Source organism: Camelus ferus, chromosome 25 (assembly GCF_009834535.1).
Source record: "Camelus ferus isolate YT-003-E chromosome 25, BCGSAC_Cfer_1.0, whole genome shotgun sequence".
Taxonomy (NCBI): domain Eukaryota; kingdom Metazoa; phylum Chordata; class Mammalia; order Artiodactyla; family Camelidae; genus Camelus; species Camelus ferus.
In genome coordinates, this window is record NC_045720.1 from 5,727,240 (window position 1) to 5,749,904 (window position 22,665).

Here is a 22,665-nt window from a genome sequence, read left to right on the forward strand (position 1 = left end):
CTGCAAAGACTTTCCATAAAAAGCAACAACAAAAGCTGACCAAATAGTTAAAATCAACCATTGCAGGACTCTGAAAACTGACTGAAGGTATACAATAAATTGAAAATACAATAAATTTATCTGTGAAAAATTGCTAACTCTCAGATAAGAAAAATCGGAGTCTGTGGCAATCCTGTCTGGAGATGCTACCACCCCTCCTCCCCAGCCCACAGGACGCGTTAGCTCCACTAAGACGGGGAAAGCCATGAAAACCAGCAGAAGGATGTTCACTTAAATTTGGAAGAAAGTGTGAAAAAACTTCATGCCCAGCAGCACTGTCAATACTGGTAATGAATCAGGTTTTGGTGGGATAAGCAACAAACAGACTGGCAGATTAGCCAGAAATTTACCAGCCAAAGAGAGCCCTGATCTGCTCTTTGCACAGCTCTGACCGAATAAAGGGCTTTGCACATGGACAGTGGAGGATGAAGAAAGTGAAGTCCTCCACACAGCCTTGCCTGACAGTGAGTGTGTGTGCTTGCAAAGGAGCCACAAGGATTCCCGGCAAAAGTAAAAGCCAGGACAGACTTGAACACTGACTAGCTCTTGGAGGCACAGTCCATGCACGCCCGATTCCACCAGCAGAGGTTGGAAGCCTTACTAACACAGGTGTTTGAGCACAACCTCTGACCAGTCACTGGCTGATCTCTCAGCAAGGCTGGCCCAGAGAAAACTTCTAGCAGGCCAGGCTTAAAAATAAAAGTGAGAAGGAAAAAAATTAACAAAACTTTAAACCATGAAGGAGATGGACTTGGCAGATTTAGTCCAACTAGAGTATTAAAGAAAAAAAGGAAGAAAAAAACCTACAACTATAACTCCCTGGGAATAAGATGGATCAGAATCAGATGTGCTACAATGCACTACCTGAAATGTGGTGTTCTCAACAAAAACCTAAGAGACATGCAAAGAAACAGGACAATATCACCCATACCCAGGGCAGGGGGGAAAAAAAAATAGGAAGAAACTGCCTAGCAGAGGGCCCAAATCTGGCCTAGCAAAAAAAGAGATTTAAAAAAAAAAACAAAAAAACAAACAAAAAAAAAACCACAATACAGTAACTACAATGAAAAGTTAACCAGAGGAGCTCAACAGCAAGAATGAATCAGTGAACCTAAAGATAAGTCAATTAAAACTACTCAGTCTAAAAGACACAGAGAAAAAAGGATGGAGAAAAATGAGCTTCAGAGCCCTGTGGGACACCATCAAGTATACCAACATACACACACCAGGAATCTGGGGTTGGGTGGGTAGAGGAGGAAGAGAAAGGAAAAAAAAAAAAAATTAAAGAAACAATGGCTGAGAACTACAACCCACTAGCCACAAAGCTTAACAAACAGGAAAGACAGACATATACACCATAGTCAAATTGTTGAAAATCAAAGATAAAAGAAAGCCTGGGCAGCAGCAAGAGCAAAAACCACAGATCGTGTACAGAACAACAAAATAATTAATGACTCTTCTCATCAAAAATAATGGAGGCCATAAAACAGAAGAATGGCCTTTCACCACCTCAAAGAAAAAAACTGTCAACCAAGAATTATACATAACCAGACCTTGGAGACACTGCGGGTTTGGTTCTAGACCACTGCAATAAAGCAAATATTGCAATAAAGCAAGTCACATGAATTTCTTAGTTTCCCGGTGCACATAAGCCATGTTTATACTACACTGTAATCTATTAAGCATGCAATAGCATTGTCTAAAAAAAGTACATACCTTAATTAAAAAATACTTTACTGTTAAAAAATGCTAACCATCATCTGAGCCTTCAGTGAGTTGCCATAGTAATATCAAAATGACTGATCACAGATCACTGTAACACATATAATAATTATGAAAAAGTTTGAGGTACTGTCAGAATTAACCAAAAAGTGACCCAGAGATATGAAGTGAGCAAATGCTATTGGAAAAATGACACCAACAGACTTGCTTGGTACAGGGTTGTCACAAACCTACAATGTGTAAAAAACACAGTATCTCTGAAGCACAATAAAGTGAAGTGCAATAAAAAAAAAAGTGTGCCTATAAACAAAGTTTTAGGGTAAAGGTGAAACGGACATTCTTAGAAAAAACACCTTTTTTTTTTTTTTTTTGCTAGCAGACCTATGTTATAAGAAAGACTAAACAAAGTCTTTCAGGCTGAAAAGAAGTAAAACCATATGGCAACTCGATCCACATAAAGAAGTAGAGAGCTCCAGAAATGATAAAGTGTGTGCATTAATATAAAAGTCTGTTAAAAATGCTGTACTACAAGCTAATATCCCTCATAATTACAGATGTAAAAATCCTTAACAAACTATTAGTAAGCCAAATCCAGCAACATATAAAAGGGATTATATATCATGACTGAGTAGGGATTATATTTCATGACCTAGAATGCAAGGTTGGCTTGACATCTGAAAATCAAGTAATGCAGCACACTGTTATTAACAGAATAAAGGAGAAAAACCACATGATCATCTCAATGGACAGAAAACGCATTTGGCAAACTCTAACAGCCATTTGTGATTAAAAAATAACTCTTAACACCTAGGAACAGAAGAGAATGTCTTCAACATGATAAAAGGCAGCAATAAAAAAAAACCCTATAACTAACATCACACTTAATGGTAAAACACTCAAAACAACAAGGAAAGGATATCTATCTCTACCACTTCTATTCAATAATGCACTGAAAGTTGTAGTCAGTATAATAAGGAAAAAAATTAAGTAAAAATTAAAGCCATCAGATACGAAAGGAAGAAGTAAAGCTTTCTTCATTCACAGAATTATTCACAGATCATGTGATTCTGTTATGCAGAAAATCCCAATAATGCCATTTAAAAAACTCTGCACATTAAAACTAACAACCACATCCAGCAAGGTCACAAGATACAAGATCAACTGCATTTCTATACTCTAGTAACCACCTGAAAGTGAAATTTTAAAAAATTCCATTCATAAAACATCAAAAAGTATACAATACTTAGAAATATATTTAACAAAAGAAATCCAAGACTGATACACTGAAAACCATAAAACACTGCTGAGAAAAAATATTAAACATCTTTTTTAAAAATGGAGAGGCATCTCATGTATATAGATTGGAAGATTCAATATTGTTAAGACAGAAATTATCCCCAAATTGATCTACAGATTCAACACACTATCTGTCAAAACCCCAGCAAGCTTTCTTTTTAGTATAAATTGACAAGATGAATGTAAAATACATACAAAAATGCAAAGGAGCCAGAACAGCCAAAACAGCTTTAAAAAAGAACTAAACTTCAGAATTTACGGAACCTGGATTTCAAAATTTGCTATAAGGCTGAAATGATTCAGAGGACGGTACAGAAGTAAGGATAAGTATGTGTCAATGGAAGAGAACTGAGATCCTGAAACGAATCCATATGTTTATACTCAGTTAATTTTCAACAATGATGCCAAGGCAATTCAACAGGGAAAGAATTGTCTTTTTAACATATGGTACTGGGACAACTGGATGTTCATTTAAAAAAAAAAAAAAGGTTAATTTCGATCCTAATCTAACACCATACACAAAAAGTAACTTAAACTGAATGAAAGAGCTAATACGATAAAATATTAACAAGAGAACACAGCAGACAATCTGTGTGACCCTGGGTTAAGCAAAAGAGTTTTCGGGCCAGCTCAGAATCCGGGTGGAAGAAGCTGGATCCTACCTCTCGGTGGAAGAGTGTAAAGTGATGGGGTGGGAGGCAGGTGCTGCTGCCTTTGGAAAACAGAAGCTGTCCTACTTGGCTAAGTCGGCACTCCCTGGCCCATGGTGAGTGACCACCTCTCCTTAGTTAGTCCTGTCATAGCTGCAATTTTAAAGTCATTTATATAAATATCTGATTCTTATCTGTCCCTCCCATTACATAAACTCCATAAGGGCAGGGACCATGTCTTTTATGAGTTCACATGTGTCTATCAAATAGAAAGCACTCAAAAACTTTATTTTTAAACTAAATGAATAATAGGACTGTCATCCTGGCTTGAGGGAACTACAGAAAAGTTAACTATGTTAAGCTCGCAAATTAAAACAACACAATTCCATGCCCTGGCTTTTCCAATACTGTCATGATTTAAAATATCCCGTCTCTATAAACATGGCAGTTTTCCTCACAGACAATATAATCACACACGTGCTGCTGTGTGTAAGTCAACCTACTACAGCAGCCTGGAATCGCCGAGCACAGTCCTATCCCAGACAGCTGTTTGGCAGATGTGACAGTTTCTTTAGAATAAACTGAAGAGCCAAAGTGCTCAACGTTCTAGTTTTTTTAATCTAGAACAGGAAAATTATACAAAATACCTAAATTAACTTCTGTGATGGAGGTAGGTATACGTTCTTTTTAAATGATCACATTCTCAGCAATGTCAGTGTCTGAAAAGGGTTAAAAAAGACCATCAACTGTTAACAAAACATAACTATCTGCACAACGCCTTTCCTCTCTGCTCACACGCTGCCCAGAAGCCACTTGCATGTGTCCTCTCCCCCAAACCACATGCGCCTCGAGGGCAGGGCCTGTCCACTCACGTTACACGCTCAACCCCAAGGACGTGCCTGGCACACAGACGAGCTTGTGCTGGAGAGCAATGAACCTGAGAGGTGATTCAGTGTCACAAAAAAGCTGAGGACTGGAGTCCCCAATGCATATCTGTCAATTTTCTCGGCCTGTCACCTTAGCAGTATTATTTAATCTCTTTAAAAATCCTTCTTTATATAAAGAAGGAATGATGCCAAGTAGTTCACAGGGACACTTTAACAGATAAGGTGCTATGCAAATAATAATTACTGATAAGAATTATCAAGGATTAAAACAAAGGAAGGACTTGAAGTACAAATTAACTATCAAGAAAAATTGTACTAACAGGAATGAGGAACTTTTTGATTTCTTCCAAAGCATGTCCCATCCGGGCGTAGGCTTCTGCTGGGGGTGCAAAAACTTCAATGAGAACGTGGAGGTCATCATTGAGGTGGAAATACTTTGCTTCTCCACTTTTCCTCAACTCTTCTTCCTGAAGAGAGAAAAACTATGTTCAAAAGTGTGTCAATGTAAGAAAAGAAAAGGAAAATTAACACAAGCTGAGCTTATCTGGCATGTGGCTGTCACAAAAGATGCACTCTGCAGCAAACACCACCACCTGAGGAAGAACGTTTACAGCACAGATCTGACCCTGCCGTCCCCGTCCCCAGGGCTTCCTGTCGTTGCCAGGTTGTCTCCAGCCCTGCCCACGGCCTCGGCTCCGGCTCCCTAGCCTCCTCCAGCTTCCCTCGCTCAACCCCTCCAGGCCTGCACAGACCTCCTCCGTGTCCCTCAAACTGGCCAAGCAACCAGGCTCACTTGTGCACGGGTCGCGCTGTGTGCTGTGCTGCCCTTACGAAGCAGTCCCCACTCTCTTAAGATACCGGACTTTTCACTTGTCCCCACTTCCTCATGGCTCTCACTGAAGGTGACCGCCACAGAGCAGAACCCAGGAGCGCCCTGTCTGGTGCTGCACTCTCCTTGTCTAGAGAAGTGCTTGGTAGACAGCAGGGGCTCAATAAATGTTTTGGAATGAGTAGGTAAGCGCTATTTATTCATTTCTATGTTCATTTGTTCATTCATATATTCATTCAAAAAACATTTCTATAGATCAGGCACTATATCTGAGAATAAAACAATGAATAAATAAGATGGAAATATTTTATTACAGGATTTTACATAATTATGATAAACATTAAAAAGCTTTTTTTTTTTTTGGTTGATATGATGAAATTCAGGGGAAATAGGAGGGAAACAAACAGATCATTAAGGGACAATTGACTTTGCTCCATATCTTTTCCTAACGAGACTTCATTAGGGTGGCAATTACGGAAAATGGTTCTTTTAATAGTCTTTGTTCTCAACATTAAAATCAGACAGGCAGATTAAGATTAGTGGAAACCCACTAAAGTGATTTCCAAAAGGCAGGAAACCTTGACAGCCTCTCCAAAAAGTCTACCCCACGCGAGTGAGAACCCTAGGAATTCCAGGCAGCAACACCTCTTCACTCCCGCATTAGCTAAGAGGCCAAGGAGGCACGCACAGCCTCGACTTCACCTCTTCAGGCTTCAACTTTTGCTACTTAATTTGAATTCTTACAAAGAAAAGAGAGATTAAAACACAGAATATAAAAACAAATATATTGTATGTGTATGTAGGACTGAACTAGTGTGCTGTACACCAGAAATTGACACAACATTGTAAACCGACTACACTTCAATAAAAACAAACAAAAAACACAGAGCATGAAAAGGGCAGGGGATTTAAGAGTCAAATGTACCTGAATCTTGGCCATGCTGGTCACCAGGTGTGTGAATTTAGACAAATTACACGTAAGCCAAGATTAATTTGCAAAATCAACTTGGTGTTAACGTATGTATACTAATGCAGATCCACTGAGAAGACTGAGAGGACCGGTTGGTGCAAAGGCCTGGCCAAGGAGGCTGTGTGCACAGTGCCCAGGACACGCCTGGTGCGTGGTGGGCACTCAGTCAACGCTAGTTTCTTTCACATTTATGGAAAGTGGGCCAGAAAGAAAAGAAAAAAAAATTTGAAGAAAGGGAGAGCAAATATAAGTTACCATAGTATCCTATGTATTTCCTTCAAAATTTGTCAAGAATGAAAAGGACTATTCTTTCATGTCAACCATGACCTACTCCTTGATCTAATCAGAACATTCTCAATCATCTGATTGGACAAGCTGCCTTCCACAGCTAAGTCTTCAAAACTGGATTCTATGCACAGTAGTTCATCTTTGAAAGCATGAACTACTGAAATAAACATTTCTTATCTTTTTCTAATATGGAACCAAACTAATGCTTTTAATGAGAGATTATAATTACTGATTCAAAGGCAAACATTTTCATTTCTATTATAAACTTAAGCTGGAAAAGGGAGGTTTTCTAATCATAATCACATCCAGCACACAACTCCATAGACTGAGTAGTTATTATGCGACTACTTTTTGGGTTAATGGTAAGAGGCAATGTGGTGTTTGGGAAAGAATACCAGAGTTGGTTTTATGTTCTGCATTCAAATCCCAAAAGCAACAGATGGTCAGGTTAATTTACCCTCATCTTGAAGGGGTGACTTTAAAGCGGGATGATAACAGTTTAGTACCTACTGCTCAAAGGGTTGCTGCTGTAGTAATAAAGGAGTTTTTAACAGTAACAAAGGAGTCGTAGTAACTCTAAAGACATAAAAAGTCTTTAGAATTATTCTTAGCACATAATAAGCACTCAAATGGTAAATACAGTAACAATAACCATTATTACACAGCTACAGCTATCAACTATTCTATTGTTCTGTAATATAGATGATGTGGGCAAAACATCCAACGTGTTTGGCACAAACTGAAGGCTCAGCAGACCGAAGCATTATAGCGATCGTTACGCTACATGACCAGCTGATGTGTGTCAGTAATGGCCCCATAATTTCATCCAAGTAGCAAATACAAGAAGAAAATGAATTATGTTCACATTAGAGTTTAAATGGTGAACACTCTGAAAATCTAAAAGGATGAGATTTTTAATATGAAGTAATGGAAATCTCTTTAGAAATAAACACATTATTAACTGAGAATTCCTGTAGACTGAAACTAAAATTAGTGAGAAGAATCAACTGAAATCAGCACTTAAGAGTTCAGGCAGTGAGGCTCTGATTACAATGTAGCAGGTGGGTGGGATGATTTCCAAAAAGATGCACTAACTTCTGACCAGCTGACCAATACACGGTTCCACGCTCTCCCGACGGCAGGAATACATGAGTCGGGAATCAGAGTCACATCATTTGAGGCCGCGATGCTCAGTGAGCAGTTTGCCCTATCCTGGCTGGCACTGCAATCATCTAAACACCTACCGAAAGTGCATTTTGAGGTTCCACCCTAAACAGATTGGGGCAGGGGACTCTTATTATACAGCATCTATATGAGTCTGATACATAGCCAAGTTTTAATCAAATAACACAATGAACTTCCATGATTAACCCAGATAATATGTTCAGGTTCTCTGAGTTTCAGTTTTCTTGTTTTTCTGCTTTTTTTTGGGGGGGGTGGCGGGGGGCAGTGGTAATTAGGTTTGTTCATTTATTTATTTAATGGAGGTACTGGGGATAGAACCCAGGACCTCGTGCGTGCTGGGAAAGCGCCCTACCACTGAGCTATATGTATCTTCCCTCTGAATCTCAGTTTTCTTAAGTGTAAAATAAGGAAAATGTTATGTATCTGCCATCTTTTCTCCAAGGATACATGGAGTAATGCATGTAAAATGCCTCACAGTGCCTGAGTCACTGTGATTGTTCAATAAACAAATGGTACCTTTTTAAAAAAAAATTATAAAAGCTATTATTTAGATGGACTTTTTTGTGAGGAGGCTGGATTCTGTCTAAATTACTTTCTTTATCTGACACAACAAAGTAATAACAAAACATAAGCGACAGCACATGATGAAATGTGGAAATTTCCTTCAGAATTGGCATATTTAAGAAAGTGATCAATAAAAATAACAGTAATTTTAGCTTACTAAAAAAGGAGGCAGTTAGTGTGGCTACACCCAAGTAGAACAACTATGTGTTAGAACAGGAAGCAGTTATTAAAACATTTATAATCAATTTTGACTTGATAAAATACATACAATATCAAAAGAAAGGCAAAAAGAGCAAATAAAAGCATATACTTTATAAACGCAACTATACGAAACACGGGTGTAGAAAAAAAGACCTGAAGGAACTAATCTAAAATGAAAATAGTGATGGTGAGATTACAAATGACTTTTATTTCTCTACACGATAATTTCAACACCACTGTACTTTCTACAAGGCACTGCTTCTAGAATCAAAACCACAGGTACTACTGTTTTACTCTACAAATGAAAGTAATACTAATAGATTTTGGTTTAGAATACTATGTATTTTCAAACTGGCCAGAGTGATCCATTTTTCTAAATAGTATCACAAATATATCACCACATATAGCATTTTCATGTAGTTTCATTTGAGATCCTAGTTAATGTTCATATAATACATTTTAACACAATGGAGGATCTAAAAGTACACTACATAACAAGTGTTACCTTTGCCTTGTCTCTCATGGAGCCTTTCCCAAGGATGGACATTTTTGTCAAAGTTTCTTCTTGTAAACGCTTCAAAGAATTGCCACGTGGCCCTAAAAGTTTTCCCACGAAGTTGAACTAGAAAAAATAAAAGAACAAATTTGTAACATTCATATTCGAAGTAAGGAAAGTAATTTATTTCCTGAATGTTAAGAAACATTGCAGTATGCTGCACAGCACTGATTAATGACAAATATTTAAGTTCCTGCTGCACGCATTACTCTATAATGCTTCCCACAAACCAGATAAAACAGGGGCTAAAAAATATAAAATTTAAAAAAAAACCCGATATATTTATTTATACCAAATCACTTCAATGATGGCCAAAATTTACAAACAGTAAATGAAGTTAGTTCCCAGAATTCCAAAGTTGACATGCTGACAATTTCAGCACACATTCAGCATCCACCAGGAGAAGTGCTGGAATGAAGAGCACTGGTGAGGAAGACCGATACCTGCTATCCTGTAATGGGCACCAGGCTGGTCACTATCAGTGTCTGGGTTCTTCTTCCTGGTCAGCACTTAATCCTCCGTAAGCCAACCAATGAGCATACTGGCCTGAGCGGGTTCTAAGACTTCAGGGACTTACAAGAGCTTGATGACAAAATCCATCAACGTTTCTGACATAACTGGCAATGGGAATGTGGACAACTGATCTGGCCTAGGTGCCCAGGGTTCTTTGCTTAACAAGCAGAGAAGTGAATTAAGGGGACTCTGGACTCTGAGAATAGCCAGGTCTCCCATATTCCTGCTGAGTAACCGTGGGCAAACCACCTAACCTCTCTGTGCCCTGGTTTCCCTGACTGTAAACTGGGAATGATGGATGGCAACAGGACCCCTGTAGGGCTCTTATGAGGATTAGATGGGTCCATGTACATAAATCATTGAGAACAATGCTTGGCACATAACAGACACTCAATAAATACACAACGGATGAATGAATGATTATTAGGAATCTCACACAACTTTTAAAAGCCTTACTATAATTATCAATTCTTCTTGCTCCCAAACAGAAAGTCAGCCCTATTTACCAAGAGAGAAACCGTTCTTTTTGGCAAGATTCTTGGTTGCAAACCCATGTAGTGGCTGCTCTAGTGTGGGCCCCCTCCCATGAGCCATGCCACAGCAGTGCTGCTGCTGTTTTTAAGAGAAAACTGTTCCTTGTGTTTCTAACTATGGTAACTAAAGTGCTCTTCCTGAAGTACTTGAAAAAAAATCAAAATGGCATTTTTTCCTTAGCCACTTTTCATTTTATTGGTCTTCAACAAAAACTAAATTATCTGTTTTTAACCTTTACATGTAATTACTTTTGGCTTTTTAAAATTTAATTTAAAGCAAATTACTTAAAAAACACAGAGGTCATACTTACAGAGTTTAAAATATCAAATACTACTACAAGGTGGGGGGAAAATCCGTGTCTCAAAACCCACCCTACCTCATTCTTGTTCCCTATTTTCTCGGCTTTATATTTCTGGAAATTCTGTTATTTGGATAGTGGGCCTTCTGAGTTGGATTTCTAAGTTTCTCTCTTATTTCTCTGTCTTTCTCTTTCACCTTCTCTCTCTTTTACTTTCTGGAGGATTTAAGTACATTTCCTACATACCCACTGATTCATTTCTACTATCAAATGTTTAATGACTAACAGTATTTTCTTATATTAGTTCCTTTATGGCATTTACAAATATTTTATGGAAGTATGTAAGTTCTTTTCTTTCTGAGGATGTTAAAGGCAGTAGCCCCACCCCCAGCCCCCACCATGGAGCTTACAGTGCCTGCTTCCTCCAACAGAGCCCCCTTCCCTCCCCGTTTTGCGAATCTGCTTCTTGCTATGTAATGGACTTTGCTCACATGACTGGTAATCCTCTGTTGCTCAGTCCACAAGGGCAGATGCCTGGTTTTCTCAGCCAGGAAGGGCACCCAGGGGTCTCACCACGTCTGCGCAAACTTTCAGCCAAGTCTCCTCTACCCCACACATCCACCTTCACGGAGACTGGTGCCCACAACTGCCGAGTCTTCTCAAGGCTTTCCCACACTAACAAGCACGTTTCTGGGTGACCTCTTGCCCTGTCAGCTCTGGTCATAGACCCCACCAATTCCCATTCTCTGCCCCATAAAAGATTAAGTGACCTGTTTGTCCCCACTGATCCACCAGAAAATGTCCCTTAGCCCGACATGATCAAACTCCATTTGAGCCTCTGTCCTGTCTCAGGTTCCTGAATGTGACGCACACGCGACCCTGGACAGGCACACGACTCCGCAACAGGCCCTCTGCTTCCAGCGACCAGCTTCAGGGTGAGACAATCTCGACCTTCTGTCCCTAAGTGCCCCCCCCCCGCCACCCTGCCCACTGCCCCACACGTTCTGGCCTCGTCCACTCCCCCTAGGAGAGAAAACTCTCTGCGGTCTGACCTCAGAGACACTGACAGGCCTCAGGCTCAGAGTTCTCCTGGCAGTCCCTTTCCCTGACCTTCCAGAAATCCTTCCGAATAAGTCCGTGCTGCTTTAACTCAGGGTTTGTTTTCTGTTTGATGACCATGTTAGCAAGAAGGACACAAAGAACCTAAAACATTTCAGCCTTCATTTTTATTAATGATTTAATTAATGCATAGATTTGAATGGAAGGGGAAAGTGTTATCTCTAAGACCATTAATATTTCTCCAGATGCCAATTATTAGATTATAAATATGCTATCACATTACAAAGGTTACATCTGTAAACAGGAAACTTCAAATGATTATAAAGATGGTGAGCCAACATACAGTAAGTGTACCTTTCACTGCATAATGTATAGAATCCAATAATTATGTTCTTCCTTGGTAAAGACCAAGGAAGAACTAGCTTTAATTGATCTAGACTGTATTTGTGACATGACACTGTTCTGTGGGGAACAATGACAGTTAAGCTGTCATTTCATAAACAACTAAGCCTCAAGAACATGTCACTGTCTCCACTAAAAGGTCTCCCTTAACTGGGCACTCACCAAAAAGCCGGTTAGCCTAACAAAGGGGTGCTTTACTGACCTCTACCTCCACACACAGCTGAGCCTGTAACCTCTGCCAACATAGCACCAAACACATTATCCTTCCAGAGGTCCTGAGCCCAGCAAATGGCACTGCCACCCACGCAGCAACTCCAGCCAGAAAGTTGACACTCACTCCATGCGGGCAGTGACTAGGCCTTCTGTGTTCACTGCTCCGTCACCAGTGCACAGAGGGCATTTAGTCAACGTCCAGTGAGTCGTTACAGCATGACAGTGTTACCTCCTGAATCTCTCTTACACTTGCCTACTTTTCTGTAGTCCCACCACAACCACTCCGTCCAGACCATCACCATCTCTCAGCTCGCACACTGCAGAATCCTATCTCTGTATCACCATCTCCTTCAATCAGCAGAGAGGGCTCAACACAAGGGTGACCCTGTCACATCTCTATTTAAAAATACAACTGTCCAGCCATCCTTTGAATGAAGCCCATGTCCTGGCACTGCTGTGCGAGGCCAGCTCACCTCCCAGTCCCGCTGCTCTCCTGCTTTTGATTTTAGCCATTCTCAACTTGTTTCTCAACAATACCAGGTTCCAAGAACTACCCATTTCAGCTCAGACGTAGAGCTGTAAAGAACATCACTCTCACCCTTAAAACAACAAGAAAACTGAACAGAACACCTCAGTTCTTACAGGTCTGACTCCCATCCCCGGGTAACCAGTGCTTCCACTTCCTATGGTGGCCTCAGGGTAACAGGTCTTCATATGTTGCTCAGCTTCCAAGATCAGAAAAGCTGGAGCCGTCAGGCCTCCTTAAAGCCAGGCCTGGAAGCTCGCATCTTGTCAGTTAAAGCTGCTGCAGGGTCTGGACAGTCTCAAGGGAAGGGCACCCCCGGGAGCACGGATGCTGGGAGTGGCCACAGGGAGGGGGGGCGCGCAGCACACCATAATGCCCGGCCGCAGGGAAAAGCACCAAGCAGTTCATTTATCAAAAAGTTAAAGTTTTAATATCCTCAAACATCACAGTCTTTTCCAGTCCTAGCAATTCCTGCCTACCTTCCTTTCCTTAAGAGGAGGTGGGGTGGTGGTCTCTCTGAGGGCAGGGACCCTGACGTACCCACCTGTGTCCCTCAGCCACAGCTGAGAACAGCACCGGCTTCTAACAGGCGAGCAGCATCTCACGCACTGGAAGTGGACGAGGAGTGCCAACCACAGTTAACACCCCCATAAACCAGTCACTGCCCAAGACTCAACTAAAACGAAACCTAGAACACAGCACACAGGCACAGAGGGAAGGAACTGTCTTACAAAATCTAAATGTTTATTAAAAATGCTCAAAAAGACATCTGAGAAAGACTGTAAAATAAGGGCTACTGTAACAGATGAACAATGTGATTTATTTCTACAGAGGTAGGTCTGAAGCAGGACGTGAGAAACGAGAGAGGAGATAAAGAAATTTAAAAAATTTAAAAAATGTGTGGACACAGTATAAAGTATACCTCTCAAGGCAACTGAAGAGCTAAGAAACTGAGAAAGGAAGGAGGCGGTGGGGGGCGGCAGTCCACGGTGCGTCCCATGGTGACGACAAGGGTAGATGCTCGCTACAGGGTGGCGTTGGGTGTCCTGAGATCTCAAGTCAGCAGCGAAGAAGCGTCCCCACCCACGGGCCCTCGCACTGTGTTACATACACGTGTAAAACAGATGCATGTGCGTGTGTATGTGCATGTCTGTATTTGTATAGTATGTATACATTTATTTATTTAAAAATTTATACTTGTTCTATCACTGGTTAATATTTCAGTACTTACTTAGGTCAAGAGAGTCATCATTAATGATACTTGACATAGAAAAACAGGTCCCATTCTGAGATGACCCTCCTACATGAGACGGGACCCCAACTGCTCCCCCCGTCCTGGTGCGGAGCCCGCGCTGGGCGCAGGGGAAGGAGCGGCTCGTCTGTTTTCTCGCTTGTTTCCATTGCATCTGTAGTGGCCTTTAAGTCACAGGCTCTTCTGCAATTATCTTTGCCCATTTAAAGTTTACGTTAACTACAACGAGGACACGCAATCCAAGAATCCATAACCAGGCACATGTAACAGTTACATGCCCCAAGTACTGAAAGCAAATGAGTAATTAAAACTTGGTGGGATCTTCCGCCCTGGAGAATCCCCTCTTTTACCTTGGGATCCTGTCTCAGTGTGCACACAACTGTGCGGCACTCACATGAGCCACTCATGGCACTAGCATTAACTCACGTACTAAATATTAATCAATTGTAATTTCTTGAACAAGAGCATGGACTCCGGAGCCAGATTTCTGGGGTTCAAAGGCTTGTTACTCACTAACTGTGTAACATTTAGCAAGGTACTTAACTTGTCTGTTCTTTATTTTTTTCATATGTGAACAGGAGATAATCATTCCCTTCTCCTAAAACTGTAAAGATTAATACACATAAAATTATTACATGCAAGGTCCTTAAAACAGTGCCTTATATGATTCCCTAAAGCCACATATATACCTTAAAACAGACATTCTGGCACGTCCTTGTAGCACCCAAATGTAAAACTATACGTGACATCTCTCTTTGGAAAACATCACCCCACGCTCGCTATCCAGACCTCACTGAGGAGAAGGAACTAAGCCCTCCAGGAACACAGTTGGTCTGTCATCTCCACATTCACCCAATTCCTGCCCAATGGCAAGACTGAAAAGAAAAGAAACGAGGTTCCTTTTACGTGTCTTCTCTCTGCTAATTAAAAAGTTTAGGCTCCAATAATTCCACCAAAACACACAATGATTAGTTAAATAAATCCAGCTTTTAGATGGCATTCAGAGTACTGATCTCATCTCAATTAAGCCAATGTCATAACTACGGAATTCCAAACAGTAGTAAACCTAACAACAGACTCGGGACCACGACACTCACATGAAATGGAGCAGCCTCTTCGGTAACAAGACACCTGTTTTTTAGGGTAGTTAGTAACTGAGTCAAGTTACGTTACTGACAATAATTCTCATGATTCTGATAATCACCTCTAAAGACAATAATCACTTTTCACATGGGAAGCTGAATTTCCTGGGAATAAAAGTCATTCCAAATTTGTATTTAAATCAATCATTCCTAAATATTAAGAGGACTTTAAAAAAAGGTAAGATCTTTAATAATGCAGAATACTTTCTACTATATATTCTACTTGTTCATTTGTATCTGTCATAAATCTTTCAGGGCTCCTCCTAGCCTCACAAAAGTCTACTGCACAAGTGCAGCACTGAAGGCTTTCCACCCTAGCCATCACCACCGCAAGGAATCCACAACCTGCTACTCCCCGTAATTAAATCCTTCTGGCCCAACAGTTACTCCGCCCATCCCCCCCGATCTCTGCTTGGTAACATCCTGAACTTACACTCAACGACTACTTTAATTCCACCTGTAACTTTCTCCAGAAATAACTCTCCCTCACTCTTTTAAATTCTTGCACTGTCCATCTCCCTCTTACTTTAGTTCAGTCTCTTCCCTGTATTATTTAGTAAAATTTACTGTTTCTCCCGTTAGATTGTAAATCCCTGAGAGTAATTAGGACCCATATTTGATTCATCATGTTTCCGGCATAAAGATTTCTCAATAAATACTTGTGGAATTAAAGTTCGTTTTACCCCAAATCAAATGGCACTAGTCACCATAATTTTTACTGATTTTCTTTGCCGCAGTAATTATTGCTCCATATTAAAGCTACAGATAAATACTATTACTTAAATTTAGTAGTTTGCCAACCACAAATCACTAAGTATTAATGGTAGCGGTTGAGATTATTTGGTATTGCTCCATTTATTGCAATTTTAACATAGTATCTACTTCCAAATGGTAAACAGCCCCACTCATTTAGACATCAGCAACTCTAAAAACCAATCAAGTACAGTAACACAAGTGACTTCTTCAGGAGGTGATATGGAGAAAATCACACACACAGGCACGCAGAAGTGAGACACCACCTGAAACAGTCTACTTTGTGTACTTGTTACCCCTGTATGCTCAAAACTGGATTATATTCTTTGGGTGGGGGGATGGGTGGATAACAAAATAAGACAAGCAATGCAGCCTATATGTAAATAAGTTTGGAATTGTTAATCCAGAAAGCCCCAGACTGCAACAGTCTGGCTGCAAGTGTGAAGAATGGGACGGAGGATTTGAAACCAGCTAAGAGGCTATCACAAAAGCCTGGGTGACGGATGGCAGTCGTCTAAACTAAGGAGCGGCAACGGAATGCAGAGATAGAAATAAATGAGAATAAATTTAGGAAGTAGAAGTAATAAACTATATGTCATGGTATTTCAAGAATGAAGGGGGAGAGATAAAGGAAGAAGTCAGTAGACAAAAATGATGTGCTAGTTTTAGGCAACGGGCTCTTAGGTACATTTGCTGTCTGCCATTCACTGAAATATGGGACACAGGGAAAGGTCCAGGTTTGCCAAGAGGAGAGGGTGTGAAGTTCACTTATGGAATATTCATGTGGATGTGGTTCAGGAAGCATTTAGCCTGATGAGAGAGAGAGTGGAGATGTGACATCTGGCGTCAGAAAGCTAGGAGACCACAGAACCAGCACACGTAACAAAGAGGACTGACCCCTAAACCTGACTGCCTTCCCCCTGTAACTGTGTCTCAGGATCAATGTATACACTTCGTGCCCCTTGTTGCCTGTAATTATGTGTCAATTTCTTGTTTTGATAAAAGTTCATAGTTTAGTCCATTGAATGACTATCAGCCATTTTACTCCACTGGGTGGGGGTAGGGGGTCCCAAAAGAGAGGGGTTAAGCTTTGTTCATATTTCCGGGGTCCACCAGCACACTTGTGCAATGTTCAGTTGATCCAACTGGGAGGTCCCTCATGGGACCCAGAGCCAAAACAGTCAGTACAATAGCACTGAAGACATCTAAGCCAGTCACACACGGCTAAGCACTAAAAATGTTTTACCTTTTGGCTCTGCAGTGCTCATAAGGGTCTATCCTTTACCACCCCTCAACAGTGAGCACTGATGGAATAAAAGATTTACACAGAACAAGATTCATCACAGACTTCAATTTCTTAATGTACTGCACTGTGACCAAAGTACATACATGGAACGTCTAGTCTTTTAAATGTAATGAAATTTTCTGGGGCTTATATATAACCAAATTATGTAATTACTTATTTGACTCAATAAAATAGTAGCAGTAATAACAATAAATGCCCAAAACAACATGAGTAAATTCTTTCACGAGCCCCTCAATATATGTGTGGCTGTTTTTGGACTCCACTTAACAAATCTAAGTTCAAGTGCTACTTTCTGGGTTAATACTTAAGCATTTAAAGTAAGTAAGGGAAAAGTCACAACATAAGTTAAGATTTGAAATTCCTTTACAATACTTTTTGAATGCTATCCTATTTACAAATACCACCTTAACTAACTTTCCGATTCTCATGGCACAGGGGCCCAGAGAAGACCTCGGAGACGAGGACAAAGGTAGCCTCTGAAGCCGTGTTCCTCTCATCTCTCCTGACAGCTGTGTGGCTCCAGTCCCCTCTGAAAACACGGGTTGTCGATGACGGCAGAGGGCTGGCCTGGAAGGGACTTTGCTCCTTCAGTTTCCGAAGGTTCTATAATCCAGAGAGGCCTTTCTGTTTCACCACAGGGTCCCCTGACTGAATGGATACTAGGAGGGACACTGACTGTGACTTACCATAAATATATGCATCTTTAAGTAATTATTTTTAATGTCAGGCTTCCTCGACGCCAACAAGTTTCAAAGTCCCCTGCAACCAGCCACATGAGCTTCGGTGCCAGCACTCAAGGACTGACCAGCAAGTGCAGGACCACGTCATGCCCGCAAGCAAACCATCAACTGAAATCATTTCCAACAATTAAACACCTGGAGAAGCCCCCCTCACATTGTAAAGCAGCTCACAGGTCACCTTCTGGTCTAACGTCAAGCCCCGCACTGGCCGACTCCACTCCATACCCCGCTCTGTCATCAATGAGTTTATAAATCCCCAATAAAAATTGGCACATCTTTTTTTTTTTTTTTGATTAGGTTTATTTCTATTTGGAGGAGGTACTGGGGATTGAACCCGGGACCTTGTGCATATTAAGCATGTGCTCTACCACTTGAGCTATACCCTCCATCCTAAAATCAGCACATCTTATTGAAACTAACCTGCTCAGCCAAGTACAATGGCTGGTGGTTTCTCAAACCCCTTGCCCTGTGTCTCCCTGTCACGGCCACCTTCATCTCACCCTGTCTGACTTCTGACCCCGACCCAGCCAGTGCCTCTAGAGCCTTCGGGAGGGCTTCTGTGAGAGGGCCAGCATGCTCCCCTGACTTTCCAGGGCACCCCAGCACTGACCTCCTCACACGGTGATACACTCATTAAGTTATTCACCTGTATTCCTCACAAAACTGAGAGGCTCCTGTGACAAAAGAATGTGTCTTAATCAGTTTTGCTTTCCCAGCACTATTCCTGGCTCAGAGAAGACCCCAATGGATGTTAGGTATACGAATGGATCGATGGGTCCAATGACGAAGGAAACACTGAATTAAAAAATCAGTGTAAAATCTAAACCACAAGGCATCTAAAGGTCCTCACAGACAGGGCGTCTTGTTCCAATGCTGATTTGGCACTTACATCAACTCTGTTATATCTAGTCATGCCCAGGACCAAGGGTTGGGGTCTGTCCACAGGAAAACTATGGAGGACAGTTTCTATAGCTTAGTCTTAAAAAACAAAAACCAACAAAAAGAACCTCATGAAACACTGTTCACTTTGAGTTTTACACTTTCCAAGCTCTCACATACACTCATGAGAGCAAATGTATTTGGGGTTTTAATACTAGGAGACTCATGTTCAGTGTCGTGCCATTAAAAGAGTGTTGAAGTGGTTCATTAAGAGAAGAGAAATTATTCAATTAATGGAAATTGTTTTATTAGACATTAGAAGCTGGAAGTGTCAAGTCAGCATCAATTCCATGCCGAGCTGCACTCTGCCCGCTGCTGTTCCGGGGGCACGTACTGCCAGTGCTGCCAGCGTCCTCTGGCTCAGTCTATTAACTGACACCAGCATGAAAGCTTTCTTAGAACTGACGCAAGTGCTGTATTAGCCTTTACATGGGGCTGGCTTGAAACTTGAGAAATTATAAGCAGAAATATCCTTTTCCACATTCTGAAAGCAGATTTCTAAGCAGCCTACTTCAGACATCATAAGTGCTTGAGATGAACTCTGCTCTCTGTGAGGCAAAGAAATTATAATTTGTCTTCCCCTACTCTCATCAAAGCTGACACTGAAAAACAATATTTGAGATTTTCTTTCATACACTTAACTCATATACTTTACTCCATATCCTCACTCATACACAACAGAGTATTGACTTCAGATTAACCATCTACTGGACTATGGACTATTTAAAGACAGGGACAGAGTCTGGTCACCTTTCCACCTGCTGCACACTGAGCATGGAGAGCATATCAAGCATGGTGAATCAACTTATAAAAGTCTCCATAAGCCATGCTTTGCTTAGTAATTAGCATGTCAATAAAATGTTCGTAACAGTTTTCTGTTTACTAAAAGGTATATCCTCAGTTTTGCAAATATGACTAAGTACCTAACAGGCTGAATGTCCATAGGTAACAACTATAAACTGTTAAACACTGAACAAAATACAAAAAGCAACTATCTAAACCCTCTGGAGAATGATGAAAAAACAAGGGAATTCTGGAAGGGAGTCAAGACTTGGAAGAAGGGAACGGTCGAATTTTAGAGCTTTTAGTCTGAGTAGCAGAGTTAGAGGCAACCATAGTGCTGAACTGTGTGGGAGGAACACTAGAAATGACAGTTAGACATGGGGAACCCAAATTCTGTAAATAAAATCTGCCAAAATCCCTAACTGACCCCTGAATCACATATGCCAAAAATAAATGCAAAAAGTCAAACTAAGAAATGAACTGAGATTTGCACTCCAACCCAGCAAAGTCTGCAGTCCAAATCCAAAAATATCCACATTCCTCTAAGAAACATAACAGAATCCAGTTTCCACAATATAACACTCACAATATCCAGTACACAATCCAAAATTACTCAACATACAAAAAAATGGGAAAAGTATGACTCATTATCAAGATAAAAGAGTCAACTCTAAGATGAGTAAGATTTTAGAATGAGACTTAAAAGCACCTATTTTAATTGTGCTCAACAAAACAAGATAATACAACACCTACAATAAACAGAAAATCTCAGGAGAGAATAAATGTTTTCAAATACATACATTTATATATGAATCAAATATAAATTCTGAAACAACTAATCACATCTGATACAAAAATGTTATCTGACAGGCTTAACAAAAAAATAAAATAAAATAAAGATAACATAGAAAAGAATCAACGAGTTTAAGATACAGCAGTAGAAGTTATCCAAATTGAAGAATAGGGGGTAAAACCTAATAACAAAAATGAACAGTCATAGGAATCTTCTCAAGAATATCAAAAGGTTGAAAGTATGCGTACTTAACGTCTCAAAAGGTAGGGAGTGAGAGGATCAGAAAAGTATTTGAAGAAGCAATAGCTGAAATAATATGATGAAATATTATGAAATCCCTTGAAAAACAAAACAATTTTCACAAAAGATGAAACAGAAACTCTGATTAGTGCCTTGTCAATTAAAGACAATGAAGAATTTACATTTGGTTCATATGTAAATATACGCATTTGAAAACATTTTTTCACCATCAAACTCCAGGCCTGGATGGCTTCACTAAGCGAATTCTAATACTAAAGAAGAAACAGCACCAAACTGACATCTATGCTTTGAAACAAAAAGGGGAAACAAAAACTTCTCCCCTATTTTTATAATATGTAGACAAATATACCTACATGTTTTATATGTAGATATAAAAATTTTAGGCCAGTATCACTCATGAATATAGATGCATTTGAATCCAACAATGTATAAAAAGGATAATACCAAGTAGGGCTTAACCCAGGAATGCAAAGTTGGTTTGAGTCAGACAAACTGATCAATAAAATTCACTGTATTAACAGTATAAATGAGTAACATCCTGTGTTCATTTCAACAGATGTAGAAATTTATCAACAAAATTCATCATCCAGTCAGTATCAAATCTCTCAGCAAAACTGAAATAGAAGGGAACTTCCTTTACCTGATAAAAGGCATATACAAAACCCCCGCAGCAGTTAACCATGCTTAATGGTAAAATACTGAATGTTTTCCTGATACTGATGGGGAACCGGAGAAAAATGCCTAATCTCATCACTTGTATGCAAGTGTTATACTAGAGATCCTGGCCAATACAATAATACAAGCTAAGTAAATAAAAAGTATAAAAATTGGAACAGAAGAACTAAACTGTCTATGCAGATGATACGATTATGTACACAGCATATTCTAAGGTATCTATGAAACAACTTAATAGAACAAGTAAATTTATTAGCAAGGTAGCAGAATACAAGGTCAAAATACAAAAGTTTGCGAGAGGTAAAAAACTGGAAAATAAAATTCTGAAATATTCATTTTACAACAGTGTTCAAAAACCATAAAACATTTAGGAATAAGTTTAACAAAAGACAAGACCTTTACCCTGAAAAGGACAAAACGCTGATAGAAATTTCAAAAATCTAAAAAAATGGAAAGATGTATCACATTCAACGGAGGGGAGACTCAATATTACTTAGATGTCACATCTCCCTGAACTGATCAACAGATTTAATGCAAATGCAGTCATAATCCCAGCAGAATGTTTTGTGAAAATTAATAAAATAATTCTTAAATTTATACAGAATTACAAAGGATCTATGTCCAAGCAATCCTGAAAAAGGACAAAGCTGAAGGGACATTGCCTAACTTCATGTCTTACTATAAAAAGCTAGTCATGAGACACTGTGGCACCAGCATAACGATCCATCAATGGATCAATGAAACAAAATAGAAAGTGCAGAAACACGCCCTCGCTTACATAGTCGTCCAATTTCCATCAAAGGTCCCGACAATCAGCGGGAGTAAAATATCTCTGAACAAATGATACAGAAAAAACTGGACATCCATATGACGAAAAGAATGAATTCTGACTGTCTATCTCACACCATACACAAAAAAGAATCTGAGATGTATCACAGACATAAAACGGACAAATCTAATACAATGCTATACAATGCTATGATAAAGGTTTTAGAGGAAACACAGGAGACTGTCTTATAACTTATAAAGGACTCTAACATTCCCTTTAGGTTGGCAAAGATTTCTTCATTGGCAGAAGGTAAAAATCATAAAAGAAAAACCCAACACATCAGATGTCATCAAAATCAGATGTATAAACGGCCAATAAGTGCATGAAAAAGTATACAAAATCATTCGTCATTAGGGAAATGCAAATTAACACAAGAAAATATCAGCACACTATCAGAATGGCTGAAATTAAAGAGACTGACATCATCAAATGCGGATGCAGACATGGAGCAACCACAACT

At 40.0% G+C, this 22,665-nt stretch overlaps 1 protein-coding gene across 3 annotated transcripts in view; it reads right to left on the reverse strand.

Moving 5' to 3' along the window:
- Window positions 1-22,665, reverse strand: part of KHDRBS3 (KH RNA binding domain containing, signal transduction associated 3) — a 147,592-nt gene that overhangs the window by 72,537 nt on the left and 52,390 nt on the right. For all 3 annotated transcript variants that reach the window (XR_004315074.1, XM_032467567.1, XM_032467568.1), the window contains exons 3-4: window positions 9,137-9,253; window positions 4,915-5,061 (exon numbers count right to left, since the gene is read on the reverse strand). Coding sequence is in view for 2 of the 3 variants with exons in the window: in XM_032467567.1 (XP_032323458.1) it covers window positions 4,915-5,061; window positions 9,137-9,253 (264 nt within the window). In the remaining variant the exon portion in view is untranslated. The remainder of the gene's footprint in view (window positions 1-4,914; window positions 5,062-9,136; window positions 9,254-22,665) is intronic.